Source organism: Syngnathoides biaculeatus, chromosome 10, assembly GCF_019802595.1.
Source record: "Syngnathoides biaculeatus isolate LvHL_M chromosome 10, ASM1980259v1, whole genome shotgun sequence".
Classification (NCBI taxonomy): Eukaryota; Metazoa; Chordata; class Actinopteri; order Syngnathiformes; family Syngnathidae; genus Syngnathoides; species Syngnathoides biaculeatus.
In genome coordinates this window covers 19,440,110-19,461,341 of record NC_084649.1, presented here as the reverse complement: position 1 = coordinate 19,461,341, position 21,232 = coordinate 19,440,110, and the positions used below count along the sequence as shown (strand labels likewise).

The window sequence follows — 21,232 nt, the reverse complement described above, 5'->3', positions numbered from 1 at the left end:
AATACGCCAAGCAATCCACAGCAAACAGGAGTTGCACACTGCAAAGAAAAAGCCACTGCAGACGTTGGTTCTTACCCACTAAGCACACCTAACACAAGATTTAGCACAAAAAAGGAGCCAAGTATGATCAGGCTAACGAAATAAATCCAAGGTGTTTCCCATCCTATGGCATCGTTGACCTGAGGGAGCCAAAAAGTAGCCAGTCAACAGACACAAACGGACAGACAGAGTAGCTGCTTACCCGCTCAACACACCCAAAACCAGGTTAAGAACGAAAAATGAGCCGAAGATCACCAGGCTGACAAAGTATACCCATGGAAGCTCAAAGCCCATAGCATCGTTCATCTGGAGGAGCGTGCAGAGCCGCAGAGGGCGAGGAGGATCGGAAAGAAGAAAGAGGTGAAAAGAGATAGAATCAGCTAACAAGAACTTCAAGAAATATTTTCAAAAGAGGCGCAGCAAAAGTTAGAAGCATCCCTTGCTCATTGCATCGCGTTACATTCGGAAACAAGTTGTCAAGTGCTTGCAATCATATTCAGCCAGTCAATCACGAGTTGCCCCGGGGAATTATCAGCGACCGCGTCGTCAGGATGTCACACGTGTGATCTGAGCCGACGTCTTGGCTGAAGGCTCGTGACGGTCGACACGGCAGGTGAGCCGAGGCACTCACCCAGTAGAGCACGTCCGTCCAGCCCTCCATGGTGATGCACTGGAACACCGTCAGCATGGCGAACAGGAAGTTGTCGAAGTTGGTGATGCCGCCGTTGGGGCCTTGCCAGCCTTCCCTGCACTCGGTGCCATTGATGGGGCATTGGCGCCCGTGCCCTGAGATGGCACACGGAGCGGGGTCCTCCTCTGCTAGCATGTCTACGCAGTAAAGAGGTCAGTCAAAATAGCAATAAAGGCCGTGCTTCCCATCATAACATTTTGTCGTCAAATACGGAGACACGCAGCATATACACTACGTAGACACTCTCTTCAAGGCTGAATCGAATTGAACCGACTTAGCATTGAAGAATGGTTTGTTTGACCGACACTTCCGGCCAGTGATGTGATTTAATGACATAGGTGCATGAGCGCTATACAGTATGTGACTATAGATAAATACGCATTGATTCAGTAACCCAAAATAACTAAGTTGTTCCATACTTGAGCCAGGAAGGTAGCAGGTTGCGTGCATTTTCCCGATGAAAAGCTCCAGGCCGATAATAGCATAGATGATGATGACAAACAAGACCAGGAGGGCAATATGAAGGAGAGGGACCATGGCTTTAATGATGGAGTTCAACACCACTTGTAAACCTAGGCAAAGAAAAAGAAACCGTGTAGTGCACACAAGACTCCTACTGTACAGAGACACTAGTGACCAGTCCAGGGTGTACCCCCACGTCTCCCTCAAAGTCAGATGGGAGAAGCTACACCCTACCCCCCGATGAATGCTGTCGAAAATGCATGCATGGATGGATGACTGTAGTTTGCATTGGTACAGAACTGGATTATTCTAAGATATACAGACTGCACTTGTTGCAGCACTTGTATGATCTCATTTGCTTGAGCAGGTATACCAAATGTTCACCGTAATATTATTGCAACAACAATAACCTTTTATAGTGTTTGCAGTTATTACATCAGGAACGATGTCCTCTTAGCGCTTTAATGATGTGTTGGAAAAAAAAAAAAAACAGTCCCGAGGGTACGAGGTATGCTGACTCCATCTGGACGTATCACTCGTTATTTTGCAATTTAATGGCGAAGATCTGTGACCATGTTTCAAAAGGATGAAAATCTTAATGAATTGGCGCATGACTTACTGGGTACTCCTGAGACCAGCCGCAGGGGACGCAGCACACGGAAGGCTCGAAGGGCTTTCACGTCAAATCCACCGGGTTTACCGCCGTGGCCGTGCATGGACGGTTGGTTCTCCTCTCCCTCGCCGTCTGCCTTCTCATCTTTGGTCAGAATCTCCAAGACAACACTGAAGAGTCTACACGCGAGAACATACGTACAAACTCACAGTACAGTACTGAAAATGTAACATACGGTATTTGATCTGCTCCTTAGTTGTTGGACTGCTACAGTATTGCCAAATATTGGACACAACAATGGAGCATCCAAGCATGAATTTTAGCATGAGTTACAAAGATAATTTCGCCTTCATAGAAGTTTGTGTGTTTCAACAAATATTAATATACTGTATCTTCTTTATGCAGCCTCTTTTGATTCATTTTACGATTGTAAGTATTAAACTAAACCAGTGATTTCCAACCTTTATAGAGGCAAGGCACATATTTTACAATGGAAAATGCCACGGCACACCAACAATAGGAAATGTCACCAAAAATGAATCGATTAATTACTGTATGTACTTCCTGCCATCTAATAGAAGAGATTTTTTTTGTTCTGTCTGTCATTGTGCCTCACTGGTATAAATAGATGAATAAAGATACATTATTTATTCGAATAAATGTTTTTTTAGCAATTACATAAAATTGGATAACTTCCCACGGCTCACCTGAAGAGTGCTCACGGCACACTAATGTACCGCCACACTGTTTGCGAATCACTGAACTAAACCACTCACTAAATAGGGTCAAAGTCCTGCTACTTTTTTTCCCCTTCAAATAACCACCCACAAAACATACTGACGGGCGGCACGGTGCCTCAGCTGGAAACCGTTGGCCTCACAGTTCTGAGGTCCCGGGTTCAACCCCAGCCTTCCCTGTGTGGAGTTTGCATGTTCTCTCCGTGCCTGCGTGGGTTTTCTCTGGGCATTCCGGTTTCCTCCCACATCCCAAAAACACGCAACATTAATTGGACACTCTAAATTGCCCCAAGGTGTGATTGTGAGTGAGGCTGTTGTGTGTCTCAATGTGCCCTGTGATTTACTGGCAACCAGTTCAGGGTGTACCCCGCCTCCTGCCCGTTGACAGCTGGGATAGGCTCCAGCACTCCCTGCAACCCTCGTGAGGATAAGTGGCTAAGAAAATGGATAGATACATACTGAATTTACCGGGGCACAATTGGACTTACCAGTACTACTTAACATATGGTGAATTGCCGAAATCCACTATTAAGCCGTACACGAAGACAAAATATGACATTGTTGTATATTTAGGGTTATAAAGACTTTGGGGCGTAAGTATGCACCAAAAAGTACTTAAGATAACTTAGGGTACAATAATTCGCTCTATGGAGTATATTAACCCTCTATGGAGCAAATAATTTTTTGCAGAGAGAAAAATCTGATACTTTCAGAAAATGATTCACTTAAACTTCAAATTTTTGATTATATTAAACTTGTTACCTGCATTGGTAACCCCTGCCCGGAAAGTGTTAATGTAGATTGAAGCTTGAGGAACAAATTCCCACTGTACTCCTATTTCTGACAGTGTAGTTGTTATATGACTTCTAATGGAACTTTCAACAATTCCACAAGCTAAAGTACGTGTCAGTCCACATAAAAACAAAGTGGAAATCATCGTTGCATACATCAAAGTGATAAACGCCAAGGGGGGAACGGAGCTGCCTGCTGCGGCTCAAAGATGCTCTATAAGTGTTGACTGCACCTGTTCGAGTGAGTCACAAGGTGAGACGGCTGCTTTGTTACTCACCCTCGCAAACAATGCACCCTTCACAAATTGACACCTTTAAGATGAAAGCAGCTGCTCATACCAGCTTTCACAGCACACATCATCCAGATTCTATTTATTTATTTTCAATACTATTTATCTCGATCAAGATCTCACCCGAGATGCAGGGTACAACCTGGACTGATCACCTGCCATGTACAGGACTAAAACATAGCGCACAGCACCATGACGCTTTAAGTCAAATTTGTGTTTGGGGCTCGCTATTTGTGCCAAAAACAATAAGCATTTATCATTCTTACACCTACGATAAACTCATTGCCGCGATTATACATTGCTGGATTGTTTTTACTCATGCATGGCAAATTGGATATGCAGCTCCAAGAATAGACCGAGATTGATATGAACAACATTGCAAGTGATAAAACATTAAGTGGGATGCTGAAGAGCTCAGCCAGCTAAACCACTGTAATATGCATTTGCTGTAAAAGTGACGTCTGGTTTAACATTTCAGGTTTTAAAAATGTACAAAAATCATTGGCATCAACAATAAGTAAAATCACTGGAAACATGGTGACAAAAATGGTTTGAAAGCAAATCTAGGTTGTAATTTCAATAATTCAGTCTTAAAACTATATAAAAATGTGTGAAGGTTTCTGGGCAGATGATTAGTTGGCAGATACCTTGGGCCGTGTTTTGCATATGAGTTCTGCCAGAAAAATCCTGGACTAGGAGCACGAAAAATAAACTACAGTAGACAAGATGCGGCTGCTTCACTATAACAATGCGGCTTCTCGCAAAGCCCTGAGCATCGGACAGTTCCTGGTAGAGGAGAGCATCATACAAACCCAAGTTTTCTTGTTTCTCGAGCTCAAGGCAGATCATTAAGGGGATCTGTTTTGAAGATGTGGACCACATCGAAACGGCCATGATGATGAAACTGCGAAGGATCTTGGAAAAATCTTTCCAAGAGTGCATAAAGCTGTGGCAGAGAAGGCTGGGAAAGTGATTTCGCCTCCAGGGGAAACTTTGTCATTTGTAGAATATCCATCCATCCATTTTCTTCGCTGCTTATCCTCACGATGGTCGCGGGGAGTGCTGGAGCCTATCCCAGCTGTCAACGGGCAGGAGGCGGGGTACACCCTGAACTGGTCGCCAGCCAATCGCAGGGCACACGACAAACAGCCGCACTCACAATCACACCTAGGGGGAATTTAGAGTGTCCAATCAATGTTGCATGTTTTCTTTTCGAATGTGGGAGGAAACCGGAGTGCCTGGGGAAAACCCACGCAGGCATGGGGAGAACATGCAAACTACACGCAGGCGGGTCCGGGATTGAACCTGGGACCTCAGAACTGTGAGGTCAACACTTTACCAGCTGTAGAATAAATTTGATAAATGACGGCGGCACGGTGGATCAGCTGTTAAAGCGTTGGCCTCACAGTTCTGAGGACCCGGGTTTGATCCCGACCCGGCCTGCGTGGAGTTTTCCATGTTCTCCCCATGCTTGCGTGGTTTTTCTCCAGGCACTCCGGTTTCCTCCCACATCCCAAAAAACATGCAACATTAATTGGGCAATCTAATTTGCCCATAGGTGTGATTGTGAGTGCGAATGGTTGTTCGTCTGGATGTGCCCTGCGATTGGCTGGCAACCAGTTCAGGGTGTACCCTGCCTCCTGCCCGTTGACAGATGGGATTGGCTCCCGTGACCCTCGTGAGGATAAGCGGCAAAGGAAAATGGATGGATCTTTTGGATCCCAGTCCTGGAACTTTTGTGACACACCTTGTATTACCCCCTATCCGTTGCGCGGTACCTCCTACTCAGCTATTCTCACTGGTGACATTGCCTAATGAGAAAGCAATTTCAGTATAATCCGCCTTCTGCAAGGTTTTAAAGATCCACATCCGTTCGGTTAAGAATTGCTGCTGTGGTTCAGAAATCAGTGGAACTGCATTTATTTAAAAAGCAATGAGAATCAATTTGAAGACACTTTCTCGCCTTGTTTGACTTGAATAATCACTCTCAATCAAAACCAGCCCTCGTGGAGGAGATAATTGATTTTCATCTCGACAAAGGCAGAAGAATGCCTGCTGAGCCTGGTTAGAGAGCAGAGATGCAACACAAACGCCGACTCTAACCAACTGCTTCATTTTTTTTTTCTTAACCCATCGGCCCCTTAAAACACGTTTGTACAATTTGCCGAGATGGACGCTGATGTTTTGAAATGTTGACATGGAACGCAGGCCGCCTTATCTGTCCTTGTGTCACCGCACCCAATGAGTGGCAACGCTTGGCGCCCGTCTTCGTTTTTCTGAGCGCACGCCAGATCAACCTTGCACGCGGCGCACAGACAAGAGACGTGACCCAGCTACCCAGTGGACTGTACATATTAGAGGAGAGCTTGTCACAAGACAAGAGTGCGGAAGCAAGATGGAGGGCGAAGAAGATTGCAAGATGAAGAGAGCAAAGAGGGGAGCACAAAGGAGGTGACAGGGAGGGCAGTCTTAGCTGCGGAAAAAAAAGAAAGAAAAAAGTGTACATTTGAGCGGAAATGGAAGCGGCCGCTGATAAAGACAAAGCGGTGCATGACGGGAGATCGGGAGTGAAAGACAGTAGGTGAGACGAGAGAAAGCAGAGATGGGGAGGGAGTGTTGGTGGAGAGATGGAGTATGGAGGGATGGTGACTCATTCCAGTGGTGGTAAAGCTCTGATTTATTCTCTCTGTCTTTTCTGGGTCATATAGTGTGGGCGTATGAGGGGTCTCTATTAGCACTGAGCCACTCGGAGCAGAGGCTTAAGCATCTTTTAACTTTCACACAGCCTGCCACCTCTCCTGCCGTACAACTACAACTGTCAAGAGTGCAAATCCGAACACCGGACTCGTGAGCCGTTCTTGCGTCAGCAAACGTCGCCCTCGCGCTAAAGGAAGGGTCGGCATTGTTTGAGCAAGAAAGACGCGGGTGAATTGAAAGTTGAGGACTTACCCGATGACGACAATGACGAAATCCAGCATGTTCCAGCCGTTTCTCACGTAAGCGTTTTGATGCATCACCAAACCGTAAGCGATAATCTTCAAAAACGTCTCAATTGTGAAAATGATGAGGAAGGCATACTCGACTGTCTCCTGCATACAAACACAAACAAAGCAGAACACATTTACGAGTGTGAAAGTGAGTGTGTATGTCAAAGATGGTGGGGTACCAATCATTTACGTCAGTCTCACGCTGGAAAAACGTGCCAACGTGATTGTAATATGTATATAAGTTGGAACGGGCCATTGTCTGTCACTATTCTACGATAATGCACCAATAAAGTCACAATTTGATAAAATGTTTGTATTAAAATTTCTTCTGGAAACAGTTAAATGAAAAACAGTTCCGGCCTTTTAGCCACAACTTTTTCACAAGCTCTCAACCCTGGGGTTTATGCGGTGATGCGGCCAATTTGTGCATTTTCTCTAATGGCCGCAAGGGGGCACTCGAGCAGAAAAGGTAAGAGTGTACATGTCATTATCCAGGCCGCTTATCCTCACAAGGGTCGCGGGAAAGTTGGAGTCGAGGGAAGATATAGACACCATCCCTGAATGGGAATCGATGCCACGCGGCCCGCACCAAAGGCAGGCGTGTGTACCACTACACCATCAGTGACTTACGTAAGAGTGAGACCGGTGGGATATATGTGCCGAGGAAGTGACTTTCACCAGTCTGGCCCTGTTAGCGCTGGACTAGCGCGTTACTGCCGTGTCTCGGTGATTTTTACCGGTATGTTTTTTTTTTTTAACCGGCCCTGTTAGCGCGGCACTAGTGTTAGCATTAGCTCGGTGCTAGCTTTAGCATTAGTGTGGCGGCGCTAGCGTTAAACTCTCTGTGTACCGTCTTTCTTTGTAAATATCTGGTGTTTCAATATGGGCACTTGCGGCTTTTACACGGCTGCGGCCAAATGGTATTTCCTTTACAAATGTACTGGGTGAGGCTTATAACCAGGTGCGCTCTGTAGACCGGGAATTATGGTAATTAAATTATTCAAGATACTCCATTAATGGCTACAGCCTTACATTACGGCATCTTATCCACATCCTTACACACGGAACCAAAAATACCAGACCCCAATTACCCGACATTCAAAACGAGCGCTCAACCAAAAAGTCAAAAAATATTAGTAACACACAGTAGGCCTTTGCTACATCGTAATAAACGGTTAATTATTGCATATACCTCTCCATTGGAGTAAGGCTCTCGTTACATTGTACAGGCATACCTCATGAAGTGTCCCACAACCATTGACATGCGTGTGAATGGCATGTAAGAAAGAGTAGTACACAACCCCGACATCCTTGCCACATCACCCCATTTGCTTTTCTACATATCCATTGCAGATGACCTTATGATGAAGCCTAATAGTCCCTATGTTGTTACACGTTACTTGCTACAGTATACAACTGACTAAATTAATTCTGCTCTGCGTTATCCAAAAGAGACTTACAACTCACTAATGAGTACATGGAATTGTGAATGTTTAAAAAACCGAGAGTTTTCAAGGTGTGTTGGTAGTCACTCTCCCCACGGAGAATACTAAACAGCCTCTGGGCTAACATTTAAAGGTCCGACCCAAAACAATCCAATTATAGCAACGGTATAAAATCTTTTGTCAAATTATAAGTCAGAGAATTCTAAAAATATATCATATCAACACTCACTACCTATAACATATAAATATGACACTTTTCATGTCACTGTCTCAAGATTAAATGCATTTATATTTGCCCTTTCTTGAAAACTTTCTTTTTCCTGCTTTGCCTACACTCTCTCATCGTAGGAACCAATAATTTATCTCTCCATTATATTATTATCTCTATTCCAGATCTATATAATATCTCCCCATTATATTATTATGATCATTATATATTTTCACATATCCACAAATATTATTTATTTAGAATGTCAAGTCACATTACATCTCAAGAAATAGAGATGAACGTGCTTTGGTCCAAAATGTGCATAGCTACCAGAGAACAAAAACAAAAGACCTTATGAAGATGGTAAAAGGGGCTCATTAGCCACAGTAATACAAATACTGTGCAAGAAAGGGCTAAAAGGCCACCGTGCCAGGAAGAAGGCTTTACTCCAAAAGAAACATGAAAAAGACAGATTACCGTTTGCAAATGCAAAAAAACAAAGACTTTAACTTGTGAAGGTAAGTCTTGTGGTCTCATGAAAGTAAAAGCGAATTGTTTGGCCATAATGAGTCTCATTACGTTTGAAGGAAAAAGAGAGAAACTTGAAAGCCTGATAGAAACACCTCAAGTTGGAAATGTGGGTGTGGTAGCATCATGTTGTGGGGTTGTTTTGCCCAAGGAGGGACTGGTGCACTTTACAAATTGATCACATCGTGAGAAAAAAACTTTATGTGGATAACTGAAGCAACATCTTAAATGTCTACTGTCATGAAATGCATGAATTTTAGTATGTTATTAATGAAAAAAAGACCAATCGTTTTTTTTCACCACACAACATGATTTTGATGTATATGTCTTTTTGTCACTCCCACCATGAAAATCCTCTCGAGGGATTTTTTTTTCGAGAAGAAGCAGGAAGTGACGTTAGTAGCAGATGCCCACTCAGGCGGTTTCGTATGCTTCTACTAGTTTTACCTGCTGGAAGGTAGAGCTTTGTTCCTTCGTGGTAGCCAAAATGCCGGCTCGTTGTATTGCTGGATATTGTTCGAACACTCAGGACTTCATACTTTTCAAAAAGACCCAGTTTGTCGTGAAAAATGGATTGCACGGGTGCAAAGGACGAGAGCTTCGTGGATCCAAATGACAGGTAGGTGTGTATGCAGCCACTAAAAAAAAAAATAATAGTTTGGGTGGGCGGGTGGCGGGGTGTAATCCTCTCAGAATGTAACAAAAGATCCGCGCACGTAATTCATAATTCGTAATTCATGGGTGCTAAATGTGTCGACGTACCCGTAGGTGCCGAGCATCGCTTCGGGCGGGCTGGCTCTTACATACTGTCTGGGAGTCTGTTGTTAGTTAGAAGTGATCCGCATATCATCTAAATATGGCTCGAAGCGATAGAGTAATATTGCCCTGGTCACTTCACTCGATTGTGAGATGTTCTCTTCTTTGAAAAGAACTTCCGTGTCCCATAGTAGGTGGTACAGTGTGTTTTCAATGGCGAATGTCCCGATATGATGTTAATGAACAGGCAATATGGCTACCACTGGGATGTCGAATGAGACTTACGCAACTTTGCGCATGGATGACGCGCTATACGCTCATATTCATTATTTTGTATGGACATTGAAGTGAATAATGTAATATGTATTTTTCATTACAATATCTATTTTAGAGTGTTTATAGGCATGACACTTGACCTTTAAGAAATCAGTCAGGAAGTTAAAGCTTGGGCACTTCCAAATGGACAGTAACCCAAGCATACCACCAAACTAGTTTCAAAGTCGCTTAAGGATAACACAAAGTCAATGTTTTGGAGTGGCCATCACAAAACCCTGATCCCAATCCTATTGAAAATGTATGGCCAAACTTGATAAGGCATGTGCAAGCAAGTTTGGCCAACAACCTTGGCTCAGTTGCACCAGCTCTGTCGGGAAGAATGAGCCAAAATTCCTGCCAACTATTGTGAGAAGCATACGGAAGGTGGAAAACATTTACCCAAAGTCATACAGTTTAAAGGCATTTACTAATTCAATTTAAGCTAACTTCTGTGTTTGAAGCGAGTCATCAAAAATCCTCATTATTCACGCATTTAGCAAATGAAAATCATTTTGGTCATCCTAACTGAATTTAAAAAGGGAAAAGTTGACTTTTTATACAGTGTTCAGTATGTAAAGTTCTGGTTTCCACTATAGATGTTGACACGCCACAGGTTTTTTGGAATTGTCATGGCCCCTCCCAGCTGCCATGAAACCAGAGAGAGGCTACCTTCATGCTTTATTGATGACACTGTCTACAACCTGGTATTCTTAATATCTGCCACACGATACACTTCAACACAATTCTGACACTGAGTGAGTGGAAATGCGTTTGCGTAAATGCTGCAGCCACCAAACATATTGAAGTTTTATCATCAAACATGGAAAACCAACACAAAATGCAAACAAACCACACGCGCAAAACATATGTAGAAGACCTAATAACCTTTTCCGCCCGAGGGCCTCTTGAATCTGCTGTTTTGTGTTCTCAGCGGACGCCACAAAATGCGAGCGCGATATGTGCTGCGGGGGTCGTTTTCCCAACAGTTTACTGCAGATTATAAGGAGCACTTAGGCCAGAATACAAGACACGGGCCTCTTTGTTGCTGAAGTAAAAGGTTGACAAAAGCTTGGGGCGCTTGTGTCCATGATAGAGCTGTGTTGAGACCATAAATCCAGCCGCGACAGCGCAGTACTTCATACTGGCAGATGTTATATTAAAGGTAATGGGCTGTAATCCGTTATTTTTTCAAGTCACAAAAACCTGTCGTGTATTGAGCAAAAGTAATATACGGGAGATGCTTGATCATATTGCTTGTGTTTCCTTAAAAAAATATGTGGCACATTTCAAGCAACGCTCACAGACAGTGAAACAATAGTTTTCACTCCTATGTTATTATATTCAACAATAAAACCTAAATCAATTCACACTGGAGACGTACATGAAGTCGGTGCTTCTTCATCTCTTTGAAATCTTGCGCCTGTGCTATTGGTTTTATGTTTTATCACGTCCGCGAACCGCATTTTGGAACTGGATACAGTTTCAATTGTAAGTGAGAGAGCACGCAACAGGCACACATGCACACACACACGTCCATTTTTCAAGCCGCTTATCCTCACAACGGAGTGCTGGAGAGCGCGGGACAGCCTATCCCAGCTAACTGAGCGAAAGGCCGACTACACGCTAAAATGGTTGCCAGTTAGTCACAGGATACATATCGCCACCATCACCGAGCCGGAACTGATCCCATAGTGCTGGTGTGATGGTCTGAGCGCTCCCGGTGCTGCAAAGTCTCTTTGTGAGTAATGCGCAAACTTCGAGCCATTTTGAAACATCCCCATCCATATTTCAACGTGTGCCATTCGACAACTTGTCGCTGAGTGTTCATGTTCGCTATGGACGTCTCAGAAAGACAAACACACATATGTGTATATCTTTTTTTTTTTTTTTTTTTTTTAAATCAACTTTTGTTTTAAGATTAGGTTATAACATATGTTAGCTCCCTCTATGTAGAAGAAGGGGAACTATGAGACCGGGAGATTTCCTAGTAAGTGTCTGCTACGTACCTTGAGTTCCCCTGTTAGTAACGCATCCACATTCATCACAAGGAGACTTTTCAGCAAGGGGGAGCGCTCAGACCGTCACACCAGTACCAAAGTCAGGAGCGTGTACCATTACAACACCAGTGACCTCACACACAAACACACACACACACACACACACACACACACACACTTGTGTCATCGGCAAGTGAAATACAAAACGCGTAAGTGCATTTAGCTTCATGGAGATTGCATCAGATATCCCATCTCTACTATCTACAACTAAATTCTTATTAGATTATAGTGACAAAACTCGGTAGTTTGACTTTTATATTGTGTTTGATTAGAGCGTAGGTGTCGAACTGGTGCCACAGGGGCCAGAACCGGGCTGCCATGTCATTTTATGTGGCCCGTGAAAGTGAATGAAAATTGCTAATTCTGTTCAAATATAATAACAGTGAGATATTGCAATTTTTGTTACCAATCTTGCTTCAAAAAGAAATTTTGTAGTAAAGAACCAGTGTTTTATAGGCTTCTGATTTTACAACTAGTTATTCATCAATTTTTTTAAATGTGTAAGGCGAAAATTCCTTTATATGGAATCACAGTCATAAGAGCCCCGTGAGAAGACATAATTATGATGTGCCCTGTAACAAAAACGAGTGTGCCACCTCTGGTTTGGAGATATCTGACTGACTGATTGACCATCTAACATTAGGAGTACTCGTACAATCCAATAAGAGTAGAAATAATTAATCTGACGTTGAAAAGATAATAGTTTTGAGTGATACTGTCGAGAGACCTATGGAAATCTTAATTCTGATTCAGTATCAAGCACGTGTAAATGGAAACTTGTTTAATATAATTGCATGTGATAAGCGCCCTCCTCAGTTAATGAGCGGGGAATTTGTTCATCAGCACACCGATCTGTGAAGGGAAACAGGAAGCGGTGGAGAGACAGCGAAGAAAAGACAGAAAGAGAGTGAGAGGCAAGAGGCCTTTGGGGATGACCATAAATATCTCTGAGTCATCTTAGTTTATTTGCGATCGAGAAAGACGCACTCGAATACGTTTGGCTTTTTGAACCTGATCAGGTAACATGTGAGGGGCACCTCATTTGCGTCAGGTAAAATATTGTCATATGCACGGTTAGAGGTTAATGTAAATTATACGTGATGGCCTGCAAAAGGCAAAACCCTATGAAATGTCTAACAGTGTGACAGTCCCATTTAGACATGCATGTTTAAGTCGTCAAAGCAATAGGCTGAAGAATGCTGCTCTACACACAGTACATTCCTACGACTGCCAGATGAATAGGGACGGTGAGCCGACGTGCCCACAGGCACGACACACGCGCTTCACACAGCGCGGCTGACCATATGACAAAGGATGCTAATTGGCTGAACTATGCATTCCGCGAGAGAACGGCACATACGACTGAGCCAGGCGGACAGCACTAATGCTAAGCCATTAACCGCGCAGACGGTTCTGTCCGCGGGGCCCGTGAGATGCTGTCAGACAACACAGATAAAACATTGATCGCCACTTTGGGAACAATAACCCTCAGTGACAAGTTGGACAAAAACTATGTGTTTTCTTAGAGCTTTGAAATTGTGATCCCACTTTCAAGAAATGAGCCAAACCAACTAAGGTTAACTGGAACATGCTATCTAGCACTAATTCTGCAATTCCGATGAGAACAAATTCTGCAGTGTTCAGGAAGCAACCCTGTACCTCGTCAGTATCCCATTTTAATGTAGGACACAGACCAACTACTCTCCAGTCCCTGAGTCAAGTCCCTCGAGAGTAAGTTACTCCAGCTTTAAGCTTACTGCTCCTGTCCAACTGCATTGTGTGAACATTTTTCCTCCTCGGTCCCGATGCAGAGAGAGCAGAATCAGCTTGGGGAAAATATATATTGTATTTCTACACTAGATTTGCAAGAGTACAGGACTGGGATGGGGTTATTATTATTGCAGCACTGTCTTCTTCTTCTTGTTCTCCTTTTGGCTTGTCCCGTTAGGGGTCGCCACAGCGTGTCATCTTTTTCCATCTAAATCCATCTTGTGCATCTTCCTCTCTAACACCCGCTGTCCTCATGTCCTCCCTCACCACATCCATCAACCTTTTCTTTGGTCTTCCTCTCGCTCTTTTGCCTGGCAGCTCCATCGTACCAGCACCCTTCTACCAATATATTCACTCTCTCACCTCTGAACATGTCCAAACCATCGAAATCTGCTCTCTCTAACCTTGTCTCCAAAACATTCAACTTTGGCCGTCCCTCTAATGAGCTCATTTCTAATCCTATCCAACCTGCTCACTCCGAGCGAGAACCTCAACATCTTCATTTCTGCTACTTCCAGTTGTCTCTTCAGTGCCACCGTCTCTAATCCGTACATCATGGCCGGCCTCACCACTGTTTCATAAACTTTGCCATTCATCCTAGCGGAGACTCCTCTGTCACATAGAACACCAGACACCTTCTGGCAACTGTTCCACCCCGCTTGGACCCGTTTCTTCACTTCCTTACCACATTCTCCATTGCTCTCTATTGTTGACCCCAAGCATTTGAAGGCGTCCACCCTCACTATCTCTTCGCCCTGGAGCTTCACTCTTCCTCCTCCACCCCTCACATTGAAGGTGTGTGTGTTTCTTTGGGCTTGTCCCTTTCGGGGTCGCCACAGCGTGTCATCTCAGATGAACGCATATATACGTTTGGCACAATTTTTACGCCGGATGCCCTTCTCAGGGAGTGGAGGCCCCAGTGGGATACGAACCCACAACCCCTGGTTTACCAAACCAGTGCTCTAACCACTGAGCTACATGCACACATATTCAGTTTTACTTCGGCTAATCTTCATTCATTCATCACTCTTATTGCAGCACTGTACGAGAATGAATACAGAAATAACATTTGCCCTCAAACACATCGTGCAGGTCAGCACATGACCACCTGAGTTCTACTACATGCAGGTTGGAAGCGTGTCAGTGTGCGGTGACGAGCCCAGCGACGCACGCCATGCTCACTGAGAATCTTTGCATTTATATAAGTGGAACATTATGTCAAAAGCAAGACTGCCGGAAACATGCATAATATACATCGCATCAGCCAATGTGCTGTGCATACTGCAAGCCACAGCAGCAAAACCAAGAATTTTGCTTACAGGTAACATGCAGACAGGGAAACAGATTTCAAGTCATGATGGCATTTTGAATCTGATGCGACACACTGCGAGGAGAAATGGGTTGTGTAGAGCTTCCAATAATATTCCACGGCAGTGGTCCATATCGCTCCTCCATAAGCTCTCCATCTCCCCCACTGCTGTTTATGGAGATCAGTCAGTGGCACCTACCCAAGCCGGGAAGGGGGAAAGTTATAGTAAGACGCTATCTTGTAAATACAGTGGGGGCACTTGAAATATGTATTTTCACGATCCATCCAGCCATTTTCTTAGCCGCTTATCCTCATAAAAGAGTGAAAGTATTCGGCCCCCTTGAACTTTTCAAGATTTTTCCACATTTCAGGCTTCAAATATAAAGATCGATCCATCCATCCATCCATTTTCTTCACCGTTTATCCTCACGAGTGTCGTGGGGAGTGCTGGAACCTATGCCGCTTGTCAACAGGCAGTTGGCGGGGTACACCCTGAACTGGTTGCCAGCCAATCGCATGGCACATAGATAACAATCGCACTCTACATCTAAGGCCAATTTAGAGTCTTCAATCAATGCATGTTTTTGGGATGTTGGAGGAAACCAGAGTTCCCGAAAAAAAAAAAAAAAAAAAACATGTAAGCAGAAGAACATGCAAAATCCACACAGGCAGGGCTGGGATTTGAAACCCAGTCATCAGCACTGTGAGGCCAACGCTCGAATCAGTAGTTTCACCTTGCCACCGTATCGTCACTATGTTTTAGTAATTTAGTATGTGGTTGAGGCAATAGCGATATCAACATGTGGCCAATTTTTTTCCCTCAATGTATCATTGACACCTCAGTATGCTGAGTGGGAGCCTGTTTTCACTTTGGTTATTTTCAAGATTTTTTATGGAGAAAAAATGTCCTACTGTGAAAACTGATTTCTGGGGTCACTTGAAAAAGTTTGTTCTTACTTGCGGTAAGTGTGAAAACTGTCTGGTGAGCAGTTATACTTTTTTTTTTTATAGTGAGGATCATTATTAAGAGATAATTTACTGTAATTTCATTGCAGTCAGGATGGGAGCTAAATTGGGAAACACCACACCACGTCCAGTAGATGGTAGTGGGAATGCGCATTACTGCCACCCACAGCACTGAAGTGAAGCAACAGTACTCAGCATGGAAAGCCTGTCAAGCGTGTCAAATGTCTGCATTCCAACGAGGGCCACTTTGCTTCCATCCGTACATTTTTATAAAGCACTGTTGCTCATGAGGGTTGCAGGTGAGCTGGAGCTAATCCCATCTAATTTAAGGTGTGAAGCAGGATATCACCGTGGACAGCAGAGGCCATTCTGCTGTTATTACTGTTAATTCAGTCACTCATTAGCCCATCTAGGGCGTTTTGTACCGAGTGTAGCAATGACCTAGGTGACTGATGACAACAAAGTGCTTTGATTAAATACATTTATGTTTGTATTTTTTCTCTGATAATGGAAATAACTGCTTGATCAAGCACTTGTACCCCTTTTAAAGAATTGTTCACAATATGTTAACTGCTGCTCGTTGTGTAATTTGCTACCACCATTGCTAACTCACAATTTTGCTTGCGACTTTTCGGGAAAAAAAATTATCTGAGAGACAGCTTGTATATGAAATAAACCCACAGTTTAGGTCACTTTAATTCGATGCACCAATGTAATTAAAATAAGTCACAAAATTGCCTCATTTTCATGTATGAGAAACAGCAAAAAGAGCCAAACATGTTTTCATTCTCACATATGTTTTTATCAGTGTGTAAGTGGGAACCCTATGCTTGTAAATTTACGATATATATATATACTGTATATGGGTCCTTGTGTGGGGTGTATGAGAGAGCCCGTGCTACATTTGCCTGTGTGCGAATGCGAGTGTGTGTGCGGGTAAGTGCGACGCACAGTGCATGTGTGTGTGTGTGTGCTGAAGTGAGAGCTGTGGAGGTGGGCAGGAGTCTGCCAAAGATGGTTTCAAGAGCAGGTCAACTCCGGTGTACCCACACTATCAAGTGAACCTTTTCCAAATCCAAGGAAACAATAAACATGTGCTTATTTTTGAATATGCTTCAGTGACATGTTATAACCCAAGCAATGTCCTGATAGCAAAGGCTGCCGAAGACACCAAAATAGCAAGCTCGTGCACTCGCTCAGCGATACTCCCAAGGATGTGCGTCTCACTCTCGTGTTTTGTTATTTTCAGTGGGTGACGATGCCCACACTGGTGAGAAGATATTCCTCACCGGGAGTGTGTACGATGCGAATCCAAACATTGGTTGGAATTTGTTCAGCTGGAAGTGAAGGGCGGCACGGCGGATCAGCTGGTAAAGCGTTGGCCTCAGAGTTCTGAGGACCCTGGTTCGATCCCGGCCCCGCCTGTGTGGAGTTTGCATGTTCTCCCCGTGCCTGCGTGGGTTTTCTCCGGGCACTGCGGTTTCCTCCCACATTCCACAAATATGCAACATTAATTGGACACTCTAAATTGGTGTGATTGTGAGTGTGGCTGTCTGTCTCTATCTGCCTTCCGATTGGCTGGCAACCAGTTCAGGGTGTACAAAGACTCCTGCCCATTGACAGCTGGGATAGGCTCCAGCACTCCCTGTGACCCTCGTGAGGATAAGCAGCAAATAAGATGGATGGATGGATGGATGTAAGTGAAGTCAATACGACAACATAGACTGTGGGAGACTAATATACAGTATAAAGGTAATAATGCTTTCACAATGACAATGTTTGTCCATCTGCTAGGGGTCTAGTGGGGAGGCTCAAATAGAAAAATGATTGCAAAGTGAAAAAACAATATTTGTCTGAATAGGCTACGTTCTGCTTCATGGAGGATAATCACAGGGCAATTATACACAAATGACATTGATACATGCCTAGCCTGCATGTTTATTATTATTATTTTTTAATGTCGGAGGAACTTGGGGTATGTCATGAAATCCCACAAAAGCGTTTGGGAGGGGCCATGCAGACCCCACACAGGAAGGCGGGCACCAAGACTCGAACACCAAAACTCAAAACTGACGCAAATATGAACAGCCCATGAATTCATCACGTTACCCAGAGAACACTTTGACGATGTAAAAATAAATACTGCATGTCTGTCCATATTTGAATCAGTTGTTGAAAAGAAAAAATTCTCAAAAGAACACTTGGCCAAAACGGCAGGTACCCCATGAAGTACCGTATTTTCCACTCTATAAGGCGCACCACATTATAAGGCGCACCTTCAATAAATGGCTTATTTTTCAAAAAATTTAGAATTGACGCTAGAGTAAAGGTTGGGGTTAGGTTATGCATCCATTAGATGGAGCGCCACTAAAGGCTCAATATTGATCCATATATAAGGCCCACCGGATTATATGGCGCACCCTCAGCTTTTGATAAAATTAAAGGCTTTTAGGTGCGCCTTATAGTGCGGAAAATACGGTAAGCGGACTCACATCCAAAGCATGTTAATGGTTAGCATTAGTACTGCTTAATTTCTTTTTACACTTGACAATTTGGAATATTACCGGGTGAGATGTATGAGGAACGTGTGTGATGTGAATCACCTGCGGATTTTCGTACATCTGCGGGAGTACAAAAATAAGATGGTTGTTGAAACGCGTAGCGCTTCACCTCGCTAGATTTGGCTATTCCATTCACCGCTAGCCTTAAAAGCAATGCTGTACAGTTAATAAATGTTTTTCCAACAGCGAGGCCAGAATGGATCATTTATTTATCAAACACTACCGTTGGGAATAATTATTGCTCGGAAAATATAACACGGGTTACCGGGAGTTCGTCCTTAAATATTCAAGTTGCGAGACGGCGACATTGCAACCAAGACTATGCATCAAATAATTAAACACACTGGAATATTCTTTATGCCTAACAAAGCAAAGATAGAGTGAATCCTTTGAAAAGTCTGTCATTCCCTTTTAAGAGGCCCCCGTTTGACGTAGACTCGGCGCACATTAACATGGCTGAACTGACAATCAGCATCCACACAAAAGCTGTACAGCTTCAACTCTTTTTGCACTCGCTCTCGCTTTTCTTCTGCCTCTTCTCTCCATCTCTCTCTCTCAACACACACCCACAAAATCATGTACACAAATGCAGACAGAAGCGCGTACAGTTAGGATAACAAGCGGGGACAGTGCTAGTGTGAGCCTCAAATGAGCAGCTATGTTAAGTGACTAAACATAGTTGTAGCGTCATCTCTATGGGAGTCTGCAAACGTCGCTGCTCGCACCAACCATTAGGCAGCCAAACCCTCCATTTGTCACCACACTCTCGCGCACGCACACACACGTTTGTGTAACACGACGCTCCGCCAGCACAACACCTCTCATGTGGAAGCACATGTCATCGGCTGCACTGACAACAAGAGACCCACAGTAATATGTTTCTAAGATGAAATACACACACATTAAAAGCCATCACAAACACAATACTTCATCTTGTCTGATATATATATATTTTTTTTTTTTTTAAATCGAAGATTTGTGGAACTGTAGGTTGAATTTGTTTTCCTGCCGTCTGCATTTTTGTCATGCTGCTGAAGCAATTTCTCCGTGAACATAAACAAGCCTCACTGAACAATGTACAGCACGGGAGGTTATCAATACAGTAAACAACATTTTCTGGGAAAGTGCGCCACTTGTTAACCTCAGACTGAATGTTCTTTCCGTGAGCAAATCGACTTTGAAAGATGCAGCCACCTGAATGCTTGGAAACACCGTTGTGGAACTTCATTGAACTGCGTTGTGACTGATCACTTGTGACAAGACTATCAGCAGAGTGGAGGGTGCCTCATGGTGGTTGCTGTTGTCATAATATAGCACGAGGAGGCTCGCTGGTATGTAGTTTCAAGAACTAGTTTTTCACAGCTTGTATGCCTGTGAGTATTGTCACACAGTCTTCCTTTATCTGTTGCTGTTACTTTTATCTTCAAATATCGCAAAGTTTATACTATTCCGTTGCCCCTCTGTAGCGTTTTGCATCACGTGTTTCCCCCTTTTTTCGTTTTAATTTTACTGTCAACTTCAACTGTGAGTGTCCATACACAGCTTGAAGGAAACACGCATTGGCTATTTTTAAAGAACTGCTTGTGATCTGTCAAACCCGCTGTGGGCTCAGGGAAGATAGAATAGTGTAGAATATGGCAGGTTGGTAAAGATATTAGGTGTTCTAGAATCAGAGAATTATCCGGACTATGAGAAAAGGTCGTACAGTATAGGAACTGATACCGCTTGCATCCCTTTTTAATGGCTGGGTTGCATGTGACGTCACGCTTGTTCATCCGGGTACTTGACCGCCATTGTTGCAGACAAGCAGTCTGCTGTCCATCGTCATCATGCTAGATCTTTGTTGCGTCTATGGATGTGGAAATCACGGAAACAGAGACTTTGGGAAGGGATTTTTCCGTGTTCCAAAGATTAGATTGCATGAAGGAGAAGATCTATGGAGTTATCGAAAAAAACTGCAACAAAAGTGGCTTGCAAATATACGACGTGCAGATCTGAACGAAGCTCAAGTCCACAAGGGAAATGGTTATTTGAAAGTCTGTTCTGATCATTTTGTAAGCAGTAAGCATGTGGATTTCTAGTGTCCGGATATTCTACTTCAGGGAAGTCTTTCAGAACCTTTGAAAGCACATCATTGTGGAGAGTATATGGATCAATATCTTCACAGTTTGATCATCTGTACATATCTAGCTTTGGCGACATCATCGAGTGAATTAAAGTAAGCAGGAAACATCCGCCGCTCGCCGCTTACACATGGTGTCTGTGGACGTTGCCATCGTGATGTCGTCTGCAACACCTAGCTTGTCTGTAGAAATGGCAGTGATTATCACATGATTGCAACCCAAGGATCATGTCCGTCTGAACTGATAATTCAGGTCAAAAGCTATTTCAGGAGAATCATCAGAAACTATTGGAATATATTAATGTGTACTACATTAAAAAATGTCCATCCATCCCTTTTCTATAAAACTTATCCTGGTTAGGGTCAAAACGAGCTGGCGCCGATATAGGCTGACTCTGGGCAAAAGGCAGACAACACACTGGATTGGTCGCCAGTCAATCACTGGGCAAAAACAACAAATAATGAATAGTCATTGTACTGCCAGTGAAGAGATGGGACGACGTCAGATACGAATAAAATGTTCCATCCCTGAAAAGTGGCACCCACAGAGACACACTAAATGCATTGGTTATTCTACAAATCGTT

The 21,232-nt window shown here is 43.6% G+C and overlaps 1 protein-coding gene across 1 annotated transcript in view; it reads right to left on the bottom strand.

Annotated features, from left to right (window-relative positions):
• Window positions 1–21,232, bottom strand: part of cacna1da (calcium channel, voltage-dependent, L type, alpha 1D subunit, a) — a 101,534-nt gene that overhangs the window by 51,708 nt on the left and 28,594 nt on the right. Inside the window, exons 7-11 of the mRNA XM_061831566.1 lie at window positions 6,573–6,712; window positions 1,812–1,984; window positions 1,150–1,302; window positions 671–867; window positions 242–345 (exon numbers count right to left, since the gene is read on the bottom strand). Coding sequence (XP_061687550.1) covers window positions 242–345; window positions 671–867; window positions 1,150–1,302; window positions 1,812–1,984; window positions 6,573–6,712 — 767 coding nt within the window. The remainder of the gene's footprint in view (window positions 1–241; window positions 346–670; window positions 868–1,149; window positions 1,303–1,811; window positions 1,985–6,572; window positions 6,713–21,232) is intronic.